Source organism: Apteryx rowi, unplaced genomic scaffold, assembly GCF_003343035.1.
Source record: "Apteryx rowi isolate R43461 unplaced genomic scaffold, aptRow1 scaffold_58, whole genome shotgun sequence".
Taxonomy (NCBI): domain Eukaryota; kingdom Metazoa; phylum Chordata; class Aves; order Apterygiformes; family Apterygidae; genus Apteryx; species Apteryx rowi.
Window position 1 is genome coordinate 115592 of NW_020450849.1, and position 18653 is coordinate 134244.

The 18653-nt window shown below is 43.3% G+C and overlaps 1 protein-coding gene across 1 annotated transcript in view; it reads right to left on the reverse strand.

Moving 5' to 3' along the window:
* The window catches only part of MICAL2 (microtubule associated monooxygenase, calponin and LIM domain containing 2), a 73744-nt gene that overhangs the window by 23627 nt on the left and 31464 nt on the right, over positions 1–18653 (reverse strand). The window contains exons 4-13 of the mRNA XM_026082508.1: positions 10944–11151; positions 10138–10254; positions 8869–8970; positions 6855–7010; positions 5821–5921; positions 4132–4389; positions 3196–3311; positions 1843–1969; positions 1546–1636; positions 1304–1451 (exon numbers count right to left, since the gene is read on the reverse strand). Of these exons, the coding sequence (XP_025938293.1) occupies positions 1304–1451; positions 1546–1636; positions 1843–1969; positions 3196–3311; positions 4132–4389; positions 5821–5921; positions 6855–7010; positions 8869–8970; positions 10138–10254; positions 10944–11151 (1424 nt within the window). The remainder of the gene's footprint in view (positions 1–1303; positions 1452–1545; positions 1637–1842; positions 1970–3195; positions 3312–4131; positions 4390–5820; positions 5922–6854; positions 7011–8868; positions 8971–10137; positions 10255–10943; positions 11152–18653) is intronic.

The window sequence follows — 18653 nt, forward strand, 5'->3', positions numbered from 1 at the left end:
CACCACTACCACCCATTTTAGTCCCAGGCTCCGGTCAGTAGCCATTTCGATAAATCCTGAGGGCGTTTCAGAAGGGGCAGCCCGGAGGCGGTGCTGCCCACCGCCCCAGCCTACGCTCAGCCCTGCTGGCAGCGGCCCCCTGGCCCACGCGGTGGGACCAGCAAGGCTTCGACTGGCCGCGTCCTTCACCTGTCCCGTTTAATACAAAAAGACAACAGATCTGAACACAATATTAGGAAAACTGCAGGAGGTCTGTTAGCTCRGGAAAATAAATCTATCTTAACTTTCTAAAAAGAGCTGTGCTCAAGCGAAATGCTTTCCACACACAGCAGGGATTGCTTTGCTTTCTACTCGCTCTCTTCTTATGGTCACAAAACCATCCATAATTCTCATTTTTTAAAAAATGACTTGAGGCAAAAAATATCTTACTCCTTCCATGTGAGCTCTTCCTCAGGCAGTGCTGCACAAACAAGTGTCTTCGGTATCAGTCCTGTGTTTTTCCAACCTATCACACCCCATAAAAAAGCTCAACTACTCCTTTCATTGAGCCACCACAAAGGCAGGCTGACAGCAATCCCTCCATGGCTCCTAAGCCTGGGGGTGACCAGTCCGTGCAGGACGGCAAGTGACTGCATCCACCGCAGTTTGGAGGCTCTGAGAGGGCAGAAGAATCTCTCCACCACAGATTTCATCCAACAGGCCCCACAACCCATCGGTGTAAGAGGGCATTGCACGGTCCTGCACAAGCCACGTGCAAGGCTGCCATCTCCCGTGGCACCTTCCTGGCCTCAGAGTCCGTCTACGCTACAGTTGTAGCCACAACGACAGCACAACGAGGATGGCTCATTTTAGACTCATCCGGGTATTCCTGTAACTCCCGACAGCCCCATTATGGCTGTGGTTTAAAGCAGACCCTGAAAACCTGTCTCCAGGGACACAGGAATAAAACTCATGTTCTCCAAGCACTGCAACTTTCTTTTTAAATAGCCATGTGACTCCCACCAACACAAACAGAAGTCATTAGGTTCAAAGCCTTCCCGGCTCTTTGAAAGCATATACATTACATTTTAGATGCCATGCAAGGACATCTGGAAAAAAAACAAAAACAAAACCACAACCATCCTGCCCCCCAAGCCCGGCAACAGTGTGCACTCCCTCACAAAAACAAAACCAAAGAAAACACCCCCACCCCACAATAAAAGGGGACACCGGACTATCAGCGTTGCTTTGGCTGGTCTTATGCTGTGCTTCTGCACAGAGCTGAACGCTTCCTGCACTTGCAAAGTCTGCAGCCGCCACTTACACGAGGTCAGGCCTGAAGCGATGGATGACAGCACACAACGCAAGGCCACTTTTCCAGGAGGTAGTCAGGTCTGTGACATTAACGTTGCGGTACCCTTCCGTCTGTTTCTGACACCAGGTCAAAAGCTTGTTAGGTCGAATATCTGACTCTGCAGTTATGGTAAAGAACAAACATTTCAGTTGGGTTTTGTGTGCTCAGAAGCTCCAAATATTAAGTCACACCAAATATGAGATGTCACATACCTTGTCTTGAGAGATTCACGGATCTTCTAATGGAGCTTACTCTTTCGAGAGGACATTGTTGTAACTCATTAGTAACATATAACTGTCTCACCTACAAGGAAAAGCAATTTGTACCATAATATTAAAATTAATTGCAGAAAAAAAAAAGTCTTTCTAGGTTAACTTTATCAACAGTTGTATCGAAACCAGCGAGTCTCCTGAAGATTTTGTTCATGCACTATTTCTACTTGTGGCCATGTTTCTCCTGGACAAAAAAAATGGATTGCCATTTCATAAGCAAGCCTGTTAAGTACTGACCTGGTGAGGTCGAACACAGCTTGAGTTCAAGTTTGGGTATCTCGTTCCCGGGTCAATGGTATACTGGTCAAAGTTTTTGTTAATGTTTTCAGGGGTAGTCTGGGGCAAGAGTCGATAAATGCTCTCTCTTACAGAGAAAAAAAAAAAAAAGAGGCAAAAGATACTGATTATAAAATATTGATTATATAAAGATTATTTATTTCATTTTTTGCAACTATCTGCAGCTTTATTTTGATTCTGCCAGAACAAGTATTACGCACTAAATGCATAATGCATCTGCCCCATCTCTTATCCCCACTCAGCAGGAGAAGGACGCCAGACAGAAAATGGACAACAAAGAGACAGACTTTTAGAAGTGATGCCCACATTTTCCTGAGGCAGGAAGTGAGCAAGAAGAAAAAAAGAAGGAAAAAAAAAAAAGAGATTACATCATGCAAAGTCATCTGGGTTTGCTTTAACCTCCACCCAAGGAGTAACTCTTTTACCACATACCAGCACTAAATCTCGTCATTCTGCAGTTCCCATAACCACGACGGCCCTTTTTATTATGCTGTTCAATTTTCCACTTGGGGCTGCGCTGCCTTTGAGTCATCCCACAAGCTCCTATCTTAAGGCTCCTCAGAGCACTGTATTTAGCAATGCTCCTACTCACATTACCACAACCGTGACTACTCCTACAGCACACTGGCCCCTAAAACGGCCCAGCCAGCCGCCACGGAGTGGGGCAGTCRCTGTCGAGCCAAAGCCAGCAGCTTCGGCCACCAGACCACTGCCACGCCAGAGCTGCTGGGGTCGTTAACAACAGGGCCGTGGTCTGATCAGAGGGACATTGCACAGAGAAGCCTATGATTCAGCATTACAGCAATTCTTCTTTGCCACACATTTATCAGTGCAAACAAGAGGGCGCCAGGGCTTGTAAGCTGAAATGCAGAGTTAAAATCACAGATATCAGCTATGAAAACAATGGTTCTTAAAATATTTGTTTGCACTTGTTTCAGCAAAAATCAGGTTTTTTTAATAAACAAACAGGTGCTGAGATGGTTGGAGGATTAGTCTTTTGATGCAAGGTATCTTTGCGTTTTTTCCTCGAGGCTCACACCTAATGCTAGTCGTTAGCGATTTAAACCCATGCTGTGCACACTGCTGGATCTCTGTATCAAAGCAAAGGTCTGCAAGTCACCGTTATTGGGAAGTTGTTCAGTAACCTACAGGGATGGCTAACTCCAATCCACCGCCGTTGCAGGGAAGTAGATTATTTCTGCTGTTGGCACTGCATCTTACACCATCTTCTACCAACAGTACAACTTCTGAAAACACTCTAAAAACGATGGGCAAAAGCCAAGCAGCACTCACCGTTCAGCAAGGATTTCTAGTGGGGGTTTTCCTTGAGCCCAGCTCCTCACCATCCACACGGTGTCAAAAGCAGCAAGGAAGCCTCTTGCACAGCCAGTGCCCATTGGCCAGAAGGGCTGTAAGAAATATTTACATTTTAATTATTTGTTATTTCTTCAGGACTTATTACAAAAGTGATTTGCAATGTGAATTTGGAGTCGAGGGTTTCATACTTAGAAAAGTAGCCCGGAAGAAGTTAAAATACAACACTGCCAACTCTTGTAATGTTTAGACGGATTTCTCCTCCAAGTCTTAGGTAATGAAAAAAAAACCCTGTGCTTTCACTTTTTCTTTTTTTCTTTCTTTTTTTTTTTTTTTAAACTTCTACATTAAAAAAAAATTTCTAGGTCTCAAAAGGTAAAGGCTGAAAAAAATTACTCAGAATACTCAGAAATTAGTCAAGTTCAAAAAAAAAGTGTGTGGGGGAGAAGTCTTTCTTCTCATCTCTTAATTTTGATTTGGACTGATCTTTTCAAACACTTCAGGCTGTCAACACGAGTAAAAAAATATATTAGCGGTAATGCACACTTTCCACAAAGAGAACATATTAAGGCAAAAAGGCTGGAGTAAAAATTTGGACCAAGTTTTTCTCTCCGACTGAAGTTAGGAGAGTTATGCCAGGCACCCAGGCTGAGGACACCCAGCTCAATTTTCAGACAGAAATACAATGTGCATAAAGCAAAACAGATTCCCAGCCAGTGACTGCCAGCCAAGCATTAGTTACTGACATGAACTATGGTATAAAAAAATAGAAGGAAAAAAAATCTATTCTAATGAAGGTGCCATTGTTTCAGGACAAGCAATAGAAGACAAAGTTTGGTTGTGGAAGGTAGATAGAATGGCTGGATTAAAAAAAAAAAAAAAAAAGACACGTTTGGAAGATTTTCCCAGATATACCTCAAGCAAACTATCTCCAACAAGCGCCACCAGGAGCTGGTGTCTGTGCCTCTCTCTCACTAGTGCAGCGTTTTCAGATGCATACATGGAAGTAAAATCAAACATTGCTACATCTGGTTGCCCATAGTGATTAATTGCAAAATCCAAGGAAGGCAGCTGGTAATTCGTTGCAAAGTCAGCAGCTTCTCTGGCATAGGACAGCAAATTGCTCTGGTTCACGTTTTCCCCACAGAGGAGCAGCTCGGTATCAACACAGTCCTGCAAGGAGAGAAACGTGCAGGGTGAGACAGCCCTGCCACCGGATCAGAGCATGGCAAACGCATATCCCACGGCCCAAAGAACCAAGGGAGATTTGTTGTCTCCTCAGGAAAGTTGTTAACACGTAAACATAGCTTGTTGTGCCACCCCAAACCAGAACGCTCTACCTCGACATTAAACTAACAGCTTTACTTGCAACAGAAGATAACAACACCTTGGCTACATGTTATTTTCATAACTTGACTTCCCTCCCATCAAGAGATATTATCATTATCGCTGCAGCACACCCTGCTTCTGAAACCACCGGGGAGCAGAAATACGGGCACGCACTGATGACAAAACACGCTGGTCTCAGTCTGAAGATCTGACTTAGCATCTCAGCATCAAAAACACACAAACTCGGATCGCGAAAGTTTTTCTGCCGTTCTACTTTGGGCTGCTTTTTTTAGCCAGCGTGGTGAAGGACCTTTCCTTTATGGGTGACCCAACTTAAAGCCAGAGATTATTAATACGGCAGTTTCTATTTACGACTTAATCACGGATGATCGCAAGGATGATGCCATGAGAACCCAGGTGCCTTTAGCCAGATCATATTTCGCACCGAGACCCCAGCAGGTCAGGGGAACGGCACCGTGGTCGGCGAGGGTCTGCACCCGCCACCGGCCGTCGCTCCCCTGCCCGAGCTGCGTGTCGCCGGCTCTGCCCCAGGGCGCCCTTCAAGAGGGCTCGGCATCGGGGCAGTGCGCGAAGCCGAGGAGCTTTCTGACAGCTCCACAAGCACTTCCTTCAGGAAGTTGTGCTCAGCTATTTTGGCACTTTCAAGAAAAAAAATTGACCTCTTCTGGGTCTCCAGGAAGAGAAATTTAAGCAGTGCCAGAACACTTTCTAGAAACGAAAGAAAACAAAACTCACATCTTAAAGACAAAAAAGAAATGAATGTCTTTTATGGCCTCAGAAATTCCTGAGTACTTTTAAAAGTTTAGGCCATCATGTTTACGGTCTCCTTCTATCATGTTTCATTCACTTTGGAGAATTCAGAATTTTAGCCTGGGGTAGATTTTAACACTTCCTTATTTGCCTGATAAAACCAGACCTAGCTGTGCTAGGTCAACTTTTAAATAAAGGAATTTTTTATTTTGTGGTGTGATGACAACACCACACAATTCCACAGTGAGCCAAGATCCCTTTTCAGCCAGTTTTTAGAACTGGCAAGTTTAGGAAGTATCATTTTCAGTTCCCTTCAGGAACTCTGTGCTGACTGGAGGTGTTGCAGGGGAGTTAAGAGTAAGATCTAAGTGATTTGAGCCTTAATGAAGTGACCCAGTTAGTCTATAAACACCTTCTATAACATGGAACTACATTTATGCAGATGTTCACACTTATCCTGTGCCAAGCAAATAACATAAGGCTTTGCCCAGCATTTTTACCTACATTAATAATCACTCCTTTGTCCAAAAGACTCTGCTTTTTTGCTGTCATCACAAAATAATGAGTGCTATCTTTGTAGTAAACAATATTCTCCAGGTCAATTCCTGAAAAGAAGATAATACATTTGTTATGAAGTACAGAGCGTTTTCCRTATCATTTACTAACAGTATCTGATTGATCCCCACAAGTGTGTTTCCTTCTTGGGTTATATGAGATGTATTCACTTTCCCTAGATGAGATGAAGTTTGTGGACAAAATGCTGTAAGACAAAATAAAACAGGAGACTGGCCCTACGCCACAAAAGTTGCCTCTGCATAATTTAAAGTTATTTAGCATCCTACTAAGGAAGAGTCAATTAACTACAGCCCTAACAATCTTCCTAGAGGTAGAAAAGGGGAGGTAGTGCAAAAATAATTTTTTCAGGTTGATAAAGCTCTAGCATTGGGTCTAACCAGGAATTCTGGTATTGACTGTAATAAAATATCTGCTGTAAATGAAGAACAGAATTGCTTGTACTGACAGTGGATGGAACTATTCTGAAACCCCTTTTCATACAGATTTAATTCACAGTTTATATTTTAATATCTATGGCAAATTCCTGTCCATTTCTTTTCAGTTTATCAGACCCACACACCAAAAAGCAAGAATAAGCTCCTCCCAGAAGGACAAAGCCTTTTTTGTATGGTTTAAGCCATCCAATATGTGAACAGATACAAGCAAAACAAACCACGTCATAAGGGAAATCTCCGGGCACTGCAAATGTCCTTCTAAAGTTGTTGGATATATCAGGCATTTTTAAATTTGAGAAATATTTAAACATTAAAACAAGCTATGATGTGGCAATGTCCAGTCTAAAAAACCTTCCCCTGTACCACACACATCTCCCTCTGAAAGATTCTGAAATCAGCAGCATTTTATCACTTGTTTTCTTTAATACAATTTATTTAAGTTGAGGTTAATAGGAATGGGAGGGTGGCCTGGCAGATAAAGATTTGGTCTCCTTGATTTGGTCATGGAAAGAGCGAAGATCCACCTACCTGTTTCCTCTTTTAGGTCCTGGAAGAACTTCTGATTGAAGATGAAAGCAACACCACTGATTTCTTCCACCTTAGCTTCTGCAGTTGTATTTCTGTTTATAAAATTGGCAGTGATAGCTATAGCCAGCTTTCCACGAAACTCTTTCCTTCTAAAACCTGGTAAGCAAAGAAAAGAAAGAATTAAAAACACGGGAAGCTTTTCGCGCCCAGCTCTGAGGAAGAGWCTGCTCAAGACAACGCAGTCTCTTTCCCAAGCCCAGTTCTGCCCCTCACTAGCACACGATCGCAGATTCCTTCTTTCCTCCACAACTCCCCCGAATGCGGAGAGGCCTTGTGTTCTCGCTCCCAGCTGCAAAGTGGAGCTGTACTGTACTCAAGATAAAGTCTCACTTAAAAAAGTATACCTGGAGGGGAGCTACCTGAACATGAGAAGAAGTTAAGGGCAAATGATGACTGAAGGAAAAAGATGGGAAATAGTGCAGATGAAATCTAATGGAGGCACACATTTTTAACACACTACTTAGCAAAGAGGGGATTTTTGTACATGGGTGATAAAAGGTTTCTGAAAAAACACACAAGAGATCAACAGTCAAAAGCAGCGGAGAAAAATCTGAAAAATAAAAACTTATACAACAGTGCTAGGTGCACACACTACCAACTAATGATGTTTTTCAAAGACTTTGAGGCTCTGAAAAATGTTCTGCAGGTTAACTGTTGTACTTTCAATGTGAGATCGGCACAGGTCAGCATGCTAAATTCCTTGCTCTCTCACACCATCCTAGCTTCCTTCCCCCCCCCCCCCAAAACAGAATGCTAAACCACAGTCTAGCGATCACACTTTTAAACTCTTCCTGTCTCTGTACTCCCCTTATACTTAAGTAAAAGGTGAAGTAAGACAGAGGGTTGTCTTAGAGCATTTTTAACCAACTGCAGATGACTTTTCAGAGAATACATGGATTTTTAAGAAATCAATCAACTATGAATTTTTCTCTCTGTTTCTTGAAACATTCTAGCTAGTGAGGCAAGTTTCAGCCTCATTATTTCATTGGGATAAATTGAACATGAAGATACCAGCTTCTGTATGTAAACTGTCCTCAGTCCACCAAATGCTCCCTTAGACCCTGGTATTACAATAACCATCTCAATAGAGCCTGCAGCCAAGATACAAGTATTTTGTTTTAATTGACGCCTGGCTACTTCAGTAGCCTGACAATAGCAAGGAGCATTTTCTAACGAGAGCATTATAAGGAATTAATACCAAGTATATTGTGTTCGGCAGACAGAATAATAAGCAGACACAAACAATGAAGCTAATAAAAAGGGAAACGGGGTATTTAGTGAACTGAAAATAACATGGATATAAATAAAGCTACAAGGGGAATAGATAATTAAGTACACATAATTAAGTGGTAGGTTTGTTCCTGCGACACGGGAGTGGCTTAGGCAGCACCGTGCTCACCAAGAGGCTCGGGCCGCCAGACTGCTCCGCAACAGCTCCCGTCGACGAAGCAGGATTTTTTCCCTTACTATCTTTTGGCACTGTTACTAAAGTGACTGCTTCTGAAATTAATCACCATCATCCAAGAGCGATACCTCTGATGCCTTCATTAAGTACCTGGCAGTCACCTTTTGGTCATTAGTTCAGACATATACAGCTCAAACCTGTGGCGCAGCAGCAAAGAACAGGCAGTTCCTGACATGTCTCTTGCTGGCCCCCTTTGAGTTAAATCCTTGTGTTATTACTTAACCTTGAAGCAAGCCTAACAGCACCATGACGCATTTTGGAGGCAGTGTAGATAGATACAGTGCTGAGAATCAGTAATGACATTAAGTGTCTTTATTTTGAGCTACAACTTAACAACAGAAGTAGAAGACATCACATAAAAAATAGTTTCCACAAAGACTTCTGTGGAGTGAAAGGTAGCCTTTTGCTTTTTTTGTTCTCCTCTGGCTTTCAGGCCTTCCAAAATGCCCTGCAGACCATTATTAAGGCTAAAAGTACACATTCACCTACCTTCTAGGGTGTTCCTGCGACCATCTGCACCAATAATAACATCGAACTCAAACTCTGACAGAGGGTGATCCACTGGGAGAAATTCAGCCCTCCAACCTATTTCTAAAAACACAAAGGATAGTAGTCATTTATTCCGCAGGAATACAATGCAGTAGTGCAGTCAGACTTTGAAGAAATGGCATTAGTGTAAACGGTCAATTTTTCATTCAAACTGAGCTGAATTCTGCCTCAGATTGACAGAGGTAAATTCTGCTGGACTCAAAGCTACACGCAGACTGCATTAGCAAGGCGTTAAGCTTATAAGCTGACAACAAAAAAGGGAAGCCTTCCTTTGGATCACCTACTGCACTACATTTCCTCCAAGACCCATATCACAAGAATATACTTAAGCACTTCATTCTTATGGAAATAGCCCCAGAATGACCTTAACAGGAAAGTGCATGTGTTTACAACAAGGAAAGGCTGGGTTTTATAAGAGGAAAAATAGCATTCCATTGTCAATACTTTTAAAGTCCGTCTTCTAAATAAAAAGAAGGGTACCCATAAGGCTAATTTTAGTTTTTGCGTTAACACAAAATGGATAATCTGAAAGTGTTTGTATTGCCCATATTCATAAACTATATTTTTGCTTTAACTACTTATGACAATATACTTATTCTACTGTTACTACATGAACACTTAACAAGAAATAACATACTATTTTAGTTAAAGTAAAAATTCAAAATATTATATTATTCTATTACTATTATTCCCCAAATACTAATCCTGAAAAAATAAAAATGAAATCTTTATCTATTTTATACAAGAATCTTGCATAAGATGGCTGGTAAGACTCCATATGCCAGTGGGAGTTTTATCAAGTAGAAAAGCAAAATGAGGCACAGAACACTTAAAATCTATCCTCAATATTTATATTATCAACAAAAAATTGTTTTTGCAAGAAGATACCAAGAAGCCACACCAGACTCCCTACAAAGCCTCAAACACATGCCAAAAGGCATAAYGCAAAACCTCTACCTCTCAGGCCAGGGTGGTTTTTTTAAAGTATTATCGGCACACTGTCACAGTGATACTTATGGCACCTATGATGTAGCAAACTTTGCTTAGTAAGGCCCAAAGGCTCCCAATTTTTTAAACATAATTCAACTGCTTTGACTGATTTCATATAAGGCCTGATATAAAAAGAAGTTACTGTGTACAGAGAGGCATTTAAGACAGATTTATTTTTGTTGTTTCTTAAGCTCTTTTTCATGTTATGACAAACAGTACTTTGGTTTTCTTGATCTTCAGGAGGTTCCACAACTTTCACAAATTCTACATTCACATGGATTTCAACTCCTAGCATTAGTGCAACTTTGAAGAGGATAAGTTGAAGCTGTCGAATACCTGTGGATAATAATAACAAACAAACAAAGACATATTTAATACATAAGCAAGCACAGCTGTTACCAACCAATACCCATTGTTAAAAAAAACAGGTAGTGTTATTATTTCCTACAGTGCAATGAATGAAAATGTAGCAACCAACACAGGATGCTGTTCTCTTTTGTCTCATTTTCCTTTTGCTGCACATAATCTCACAGGTGATAAAACTTATTCCAGTGATTTTCTTAGAATACTTTTTTGAAGCTTTCCTTTTTAAATGATATTTAAACAATTAGCATGCCCAACATGTTGGCCATTTTAGGATAGAAAATTCTTCTAAGTTTATGAAAATTATTTCCTTGAATACTACCACACTTTTGCATATTTTCCCATTAGATTAAAGGGCTGCATCTACCTTTAATGTGCTAGAATGAATACAAAGATTCTTCATAAAGTTGCAATGAAAACCTATTTTTTAACAAGTCCAGATCAACAAAAAAGCTAAAAAAGTGAGTTCCTAAACACCGCTTGCTGCTCTGTAAGATTGTGTCATTTGCCCAATTGCTATTTTGCTTAAATGAGGGAGACCACTTTTTTTTGTATTTTGAGCAAGGCAAATGAACTTTCTGCCAAGTCAAGGAAGTCTCCATTAATCTTCTGACCTCTCTGCTCCTCTTGACCGAGCAGTGCCCATACCCCCACATACTTACTGATGTGATCAATAGATCCCGCACAAAATTTCCCATAAAACTTCTTTGCTCCCAGTCCCCGGAGGTCGTGGATTGTAAAGGGCCAGAGATGCAACACGTTGTTTCGTGAGAAGGTATCCCGCTTCTCCACCACCACGACTTTGGCTCCCAGCAGGGCAAGCTCTATGGCAGTCCGCAAACCACATGGGCCACCGCCAATAATTAAACACTATCAGAGAAAAAAGAGATTTTTGTATAGAGTTTGGAATTGATTTCCACATCATTTCCAACTTATTCTATCAGTATGACTTGATATGCTGCTGGACTTATGCTACTGAGAGTATATTCAGGTAAACTATTACAAAACAATAAATGTTTAAATTTTGTTTGCTGCATGGTGTTCAGTCATTTTAAAACAGAGGATAACCTATGTTTCATGCAGACATAAAAGTATCTGCTAAAAAGATGCAACAGGAAAAACAGCAAAAAGCCAAACACTTTTTTAATATCTTTACCTGGTTGTTTCCAATTCACTTACACTTTGCTTTTCAAAATTGCTTGCAATAAATAGGGTTACAACACACCTAACAGGGAGGGAAAAGGAAATAAGTGATCTTGGTGCAGGCTTTGTTTTGTTTTTTTTTTTTATAAGAGGAAATTGGTGCACATTTGCTAGACTTGTTAGACAAATCTGCGATAAGCTATTACTCTTATATTAGTAGTTATTCTCTCCTTCAACTTGGGGCATATCCTGAATATAACAGCCTAGTTCATCGACTGGTATAAAGCTGTAAGTTTTCACAGGCTAAAAAGCAAAGGATTGCCAGAAAACAAACAAAATAATAAAAAAACAAACCCAAACATATCTAATGTTTACATTTTCCTGACTGATTAGCAGAACCCAATTAGAAATGCTTCTTACAGCTCAGCTGCCCACCCTCCACCCCAGACACGCTCCTCTGCTCCTCTCGCATGTAGCCAGACAGTGATTGCAGCTTCAAAGCAAGCACCGACTGCAACTAAGGCTCGCGGCATGCAAGCCTGGCTCCCATTACATTTCTCTTTTGTAAAGTATGGTCATTGATTTATTTTGGTTTGTTCATTTATTTTCAACTTTAACATCTTAAGAAAAAATTATCTGGCACTGACTTCTGTCCAACCCAATCATAAAAGTGTAAATTGTTCAAATAAAGCAGTGAAATTTTCACTGAAGGAAAAGTTCCTGTGAGGTGCTGCTGCTTTAAGTGTTTTGTTGTCTAAAGATATTAAATAATTTAAAGCTAGTTTGTCACTTTAGCCATGTCCTTAGCTTTCTTCCTCCTAAAAGGACATATTCAGAATTTCAGAAGAACGCTCCTCACTGCATGCTAAATATTAGGAAAACACCAGCAGATGTACTTATATACAGGAAGAAAACAGAGCGCAGATGTTGTCCTGACTGAGGAGCAGGATTATTGGTGGGGCCTGGGTCAGCTCTTTTCTGCACATACTTGTTACGATTAACATGGGAACTCCGCGTTCGGACAAGTAAGGGGCTGCCTTCACAGCTACACAGTTTTCCAGTAATGTTTAGCAAGTGGTTGGAAACGTTTTACAAATAAAGGCCATACATGGCTTGATAAGGGTGGGTTTTTTTTTTTTTTTTGGCTAACAAACTATTATATATAAATAAATGCAACATTTAAAAAAAAAGCAGTCTTTTGAGATTTAGTCATAGGGGATCTTGCCAAGTAATAAAACCCACACAGAAAACATTGTTAGTTCCTCCTGGTGCTCTGCAACACAGTACGTTAAAATTTTAAGGAGGATTCAGCCCTCTCCCCCCTCCTATCACCATTGACAAAATACCTTCCCAATTGCCTAGAGACACAGTGAAAAAATGGCTGTATATTTGCTATCATCCATGGTTACCTTCCATAAACATATTTATCTATGTTTGGGAACCATTTGTTCTTTGATTTATTAAAGACACTTCCCACTGATGTAGAGCTTACTCTTGGCATGTCGTCATCCTTTTTGAAACTTCTGGGGTCAAAACTGGCACAAAACCATTGCACAAGTAATTCCGACTGTGTTTAGCTTCCTACCTTTATTAAGTAAGGCAGGAGACAGCAGCCCCGTCCTCTGCCCGCCCTCCCTCCCAGCTCTCCCCCTGCAAACAAGGTTATAATACAGAGAAACTGTCTCACTGGCATTCTAGAAAGAGCCTTCAGTAACTTTACATTTCACCTCCTGCTACCCCAGGCTTTTGGCTCCCTCGGGGCTGCATTTGCAATTAATTTCTTGCAGTTTAACCCAGAGCAGCCTACAGCATGTCGGCGGACACCGCACAAGCAAGTCTGGAAGCATCGGTCCCCCAAGGCTAGCAAACAGCCCTGGGCAAATCCCAGCGGCTCCTGACATCCCCGTCGCCATTCGCAGCTCAGCTGCTGCAGCGGTGCCAAGTCTTTCCCTAAAGAGGTAAAGGACAGCTTGACTTTGCAGAGCGCCCTCCACAAGTTAATCACAGTCACAGCGGCTGAATCGGGCCGATGAGGAGCTTTTGCACCTTCCCCGTCTCAGGGGGGTCGAAGGGAGGAAGCCGCACGCAGGCGGCAGGCGCCTGGTCCAAGAACAAGGGCACGGCCAGACTTTGCGACCTGCCTGAAGAAACACCATGATGGCACCGGGTGTTACATACAGTGTTTTGCTGCCGCGAGCGCGCCGTGCTAGGGCAAGGTGACAACACAGGCAGAAGGCCTTTTCCTCGGTAAAAACTTCACAGTAGAAAGGTCTGAGCTTCCGCCCGCAAGCGGGCGCAAATTCCTCGGGCCAAGGGAGACGCCTCGCTACATTCAATAAGCTGCCCCAGAACAGGGCTGCCATTAGAACAAGGCAGGAGCAAACAGCAGCATAGCGAGAACGAGGAGGGATGAAACATGGTTATCCAGTTGCGTAGCAGATTAACACACACGATTTAAAAATGCCTAGTTTGCTCCTTTATCCATTATAAAAATAATTTATCCTTTGCACATAGCTTGTGCTTTTCATCCAAAGATCTCATCAATGCTAAAAATACCGAACAACTGTGCTCCAGAAGATGACACGCACACACTGGGGCACCGACCCCAAGCTCCCCGTCCCCAGCCCAACCCTCACCGCAGCCTCACGCTGCCGCCCTGAGCTCCCCAGCCAAGGGGGAAGAGCCGGGCGCTGCGGGCGTCCCCAGGCGCCGGCACCGACTCCGACCCCAAGGACTCGCCTTCGCTCCGAAACGCTTCACCACCTCGTCGGCAACAGGAGCCAGACTCCCTACACCTTCCTGTCAGGACTATCCTGAATAGGAACGACGCTAATTACTAATACCACAAACGCGACAAGGACAATTTTACACTTACATTATCAATTATTATGTAAATGAACATGCTTGTTTGATTTAAACTTTTACCAGAGCATTTCTAGAATACCAGTTACAAAAATGGCACTGAACAGATCTAATGCAGATTTACAGGCCAACAGTAGCGGCCCAGCAACAAACTTTGGACTTTTTCAATTTAAAATTATAAGTTCCAGCTAAACCACATAAATGTTTATTTTTCAAAACAGAACACTAACAGTAAGCACATGCATATTTTATAAATCTTGACTAGTTAAGCTGCTGAGTAAATACTGTTTCTATAGTCCTGTTACACAGTACCGTATTTTTCTCTAAAGTGTAATATCTGTTTCTGTATAAATCTTGTTATATACCATAAACAGTCACACTCTGTTCATTGCATTATTATCTTTAAACTGAAATAGAGTGGTAATTTCATGGAATTTTTTTTCCCCCCAGCTGTAATTAAAACATATCAGGAAGTTTCACATATAATATAAACACACTGAGTATTTGGTAAGTCTCATTAGTTTGATGAGACTCCAAAGGAGGCCAACCCGGCCACGAGAGACGCTGCTTTCTCCCTCTGAGTACGTTTCAGAAAGGCAGTATCTCAAACACCTCCAGGGCCCGTTTCTTCACCGTACAGCCCCACGCTGTGCTGAGCTAAATGACGGTACCAGCCGCTCTCCAARAGCGGGAGGATTTCTGTGCCTGCCACAGGTTTCCATACAGCCTCCCGCCTGGACGACGCGGGAGGGACGCGGGAGGGGAGGGAAGGGCGAGAGGAGGGATGCGGCGGGGGCCCGGCGCCGCTGACAGGGCAGGGGCACTCGCCGCCCTGCAGCCCCCCGGTGACGTTTGCCACCCGTGACGGCAGGCGCCCGCGTCCCGTCCTGGGAAAGCCACACGCCACACGCATTTGCGAAGCACCTTCGTCAGCGTTCGCCCAGCAGAGAGCGAGCTTCAAAAACCAACCGAGTTTTTGAGAGGGGAGAGAGCGAGCACGAGTGTTAGTGCTAAGTTTAAAAAAAAAAAAACAACACACCAGAATGACCTATGCAGTCACAAAAATCTCACTCATTTAATAAACTAAATGGCAGAATCTACTGATTTACCTTGAAAAACATAGTGCTGTGGTGAGGGGGGACTCAACCAAACCGCACCTCTCTGCACAGTTAAGACCATACAAAACCTGTTGTAGCTCAATGTATGACATTATTGCTGTCGGACTTGAAATCCCTCGCTCTTCTCTTGCCCGAGGTGCCAATCACTAAGTGAATCCTGGAAAATAAAACAATGTTCAATTATGAACATTTGCCCCCCAAAAACATTCTGGAGATGAAGATAAAAGTTAGTCACTCCAGAAGCTCAAGATTTTCTCATTTCCGGCTTTCAGTTGTTTTGGAGGTGAAAAGAGGAGATTAACCTTAGACTTTGGCACAAGAGCAGCCGGACGGACACAGAGACCTTCCACTCCCCGAGGACACTCCAGCCAGAGGCACCATGTCTGCGCTGCAGTGGAAACGCATACACATACTAGCTAAAACTGTCCACTGAAGCTGTTCAACTTCTTTTACCTTACATGCAACACGTACCCAAACCATCGCTTGGCGATCAAAGCCTACAGAAATGGGTTTTGCCACTGGCAACGGGTGCAAAGGAGCGTTCCCAGCCTGCCCGCGCAGCCCAGGCCGCTCACAACGGGCTCCGCCGACGCCGCAGCGGCCCCAGGACCAGGCTGCACTGCCCTTCCACAGCAAAGCCACCTCCTCCGTTTGCCCAGGGCTCAGGTACCCTCCTTTACGCAAATGCAGGATGGAGGATTTGGGGCTTGCCATGGCCATGGCAGAGGCCACCAAGTGCAACACCAAAGGCGACAGACACCCACCAAGGATTAATGTGACTAGCTTCACAGGATTATGTCCTCCATGGATCTGGGCAAGCGCTTATTCGTGACAGAGCTACATGTGATGTAATGCGAGATAGCCATGAAATGTGATGAAACAACACATTTTGTGGAACAGCAGTGGCTGTTTCCCTGGAAAGGCTCCAAAGAGAAACAGCTGCATAAGCATCCAAAGCAGACAGCTCACAGAAGCTGCTTTCCACTTCATCCCCTTCACTAGCAAGGAAAATGCTTCTGGCAGAAACAGGGCTGCTCAGTAGGACATTCATGACTTACCGACTTATGGCTTATCTGACATTTGTTATCTCAGATTTTATTGCAGAGATTCATTGACAGTCACTGGTTACAAAAGTGCAGTCAAACGTACCCTGAATCCACTGATAGCCACTACAGCTTTTAATGCTTAAAACATTACAGTCCAAGTGACTTAAAAACAAAATCCTATATGCCACTTCTGACAATGTTAATATCAAGAGATAAAGCTTTATTTAAAAAAAAAAAAAAAGCTAAGCTCAGATAGGCATGATGTGTTTCATCACTCTAAAACTCAAGTCCAGTCTTGCCGTCGCCCTGGTACCTTGCTGCCTCTCTAGACGAGGACCGCCACACGAGGCGCGTGTGATTTCCCCTGCGACAAAGCAGCTCGGCAGCTGGCACCAGCTGCGGCGGCGTCTCTACAAGCTGGCTCTGGCACCGGCCCCGTCAGGGTCCCGCTCGCGCCCYGCTCCCTCCACTGCAGCCGCCCTGCGCCGCAGGGACAGAGGCGCGCAGCGTCCGCAGCACAACTTGCTGAGCATCGCCGTACCGACACAGCCGGTTTGGACAAAAGGCAACAGAGCGTGACCCTGTCAAAAAGGGGTAATAACTGCAGATAAATACGACAGAGATTTGGAAGGTGTCCACTGGACTAAATATATATATTTATATGTGTGTGTGTATATATGTATACACATAAATATACAGAGACATACATACATATATATACATACACAGACACACACACACACATATAAACAGGATAGCGATTCTTAGCTTTTAGAAACAGGCCAGATATTAAAACATATCCCCCACATTTCTGAGATTTACAAATCTATACTATAGGCAAACACAAATATAAGAAAAATCATTTTTCCATCAAAGGAAGCTGAAAAAAAAAATGTATAAGGAGCTAATTCACTTGATCCTACAAAAAATAAGTAAACTTTAAAAACATATTTCCTCTATTATACTATGCTTTATGAACTTGTAACATTAGCAAGGTTAAAAGTGTTTCATTTGACGAAAATAATATTCAATTAAATGTATTTTAATGAAAGACTAATTCTCCACAGGGTTATGGGGACACTTTATTTAAAAGCACTACCGTTCCAAAAGCTACTTAACATCACCTTAACAGATGATTAAGACTGGCCAGATCTCGCTGACTGGAGATGTTTGGAAACGCGGCGGCCACACCAGCGTCGCGGTTTGGGAAGGCCGGGCGCAGAGGGAGGCGGCGAGGCTCGCGCACCTCCCGCTGCCACCAGCCTCAGCACCAAAGCGGCTGCCCAGCACGCGCAGCGCCGCGCCACCGGCCCGCTTCTGCTCGCTGCGGCCGCYGCAGCCACAGCCCGCAGCCTGCCGCAGCTGCAACTCCGTCACCTCGCGCCCAAAGCGGCCGCACCGGTACCGGGCGAAAACGGGAACGTTCCTGTTTTTCTTCTTAAAAGACCGCAGCGGGGCTCGGGGCTCCCAAACCTCGGCTCCAGCCGCCCCCGCGGCTGCGCCTGCAGCTGCTGCGCTCGTGGCTGGACGCGGCGCGGGACCCCGGGACCGCAGGAACTGTCTGCACCAGCTTCCTTCTTCTCTTGGACAAAGTGCCAGAAGCGCAACATTAGTACATCTATTGCATTCATTTGGCTCTTCACGGGGCTTTTTCCTTCTGCGCAGAAAATAACCACTTGCCTTCCTGGAGGAATTCAGGCACATTTGTCCATCCAGCCCATCTGTCTCTCACATATAATTACTAATATCAGATTTGTGCAGAAACACCCTTCTCACACTTTGAAATGAATGCAATGGTCATGAAAGACATCTAAAATTATAGTCTGCTATGCAACACCCCCCCCGTACACATTCAGTTTGCTAGAAGTTAAGTTTCTTCATTAATGCACCAAAACTGTCAAAACTTTATTATTTGGAGCTTTTGGGAAGAGCCCTCTTAGGAGGCCTTGGTCATACTGAAATATGCCGACTTAATCTCAGAGCTTTTATAACAACTGGCAAAAATAAACAACAGAAATGGCAGACATGATACAGAAAAGTATCCCTGGAAACTTTCAGTTCCTCTTCACCACACCCAAAATGCTCTGAAGGAAACCTGCACAACATCAGTCAAGTGTTTTAATCCAAACTTCTCCTCAAATAAGCATCTAGAAGGAAACTCTCTGCCATACTTTGGAATTAAAAGCACACATTTATTGTTTCC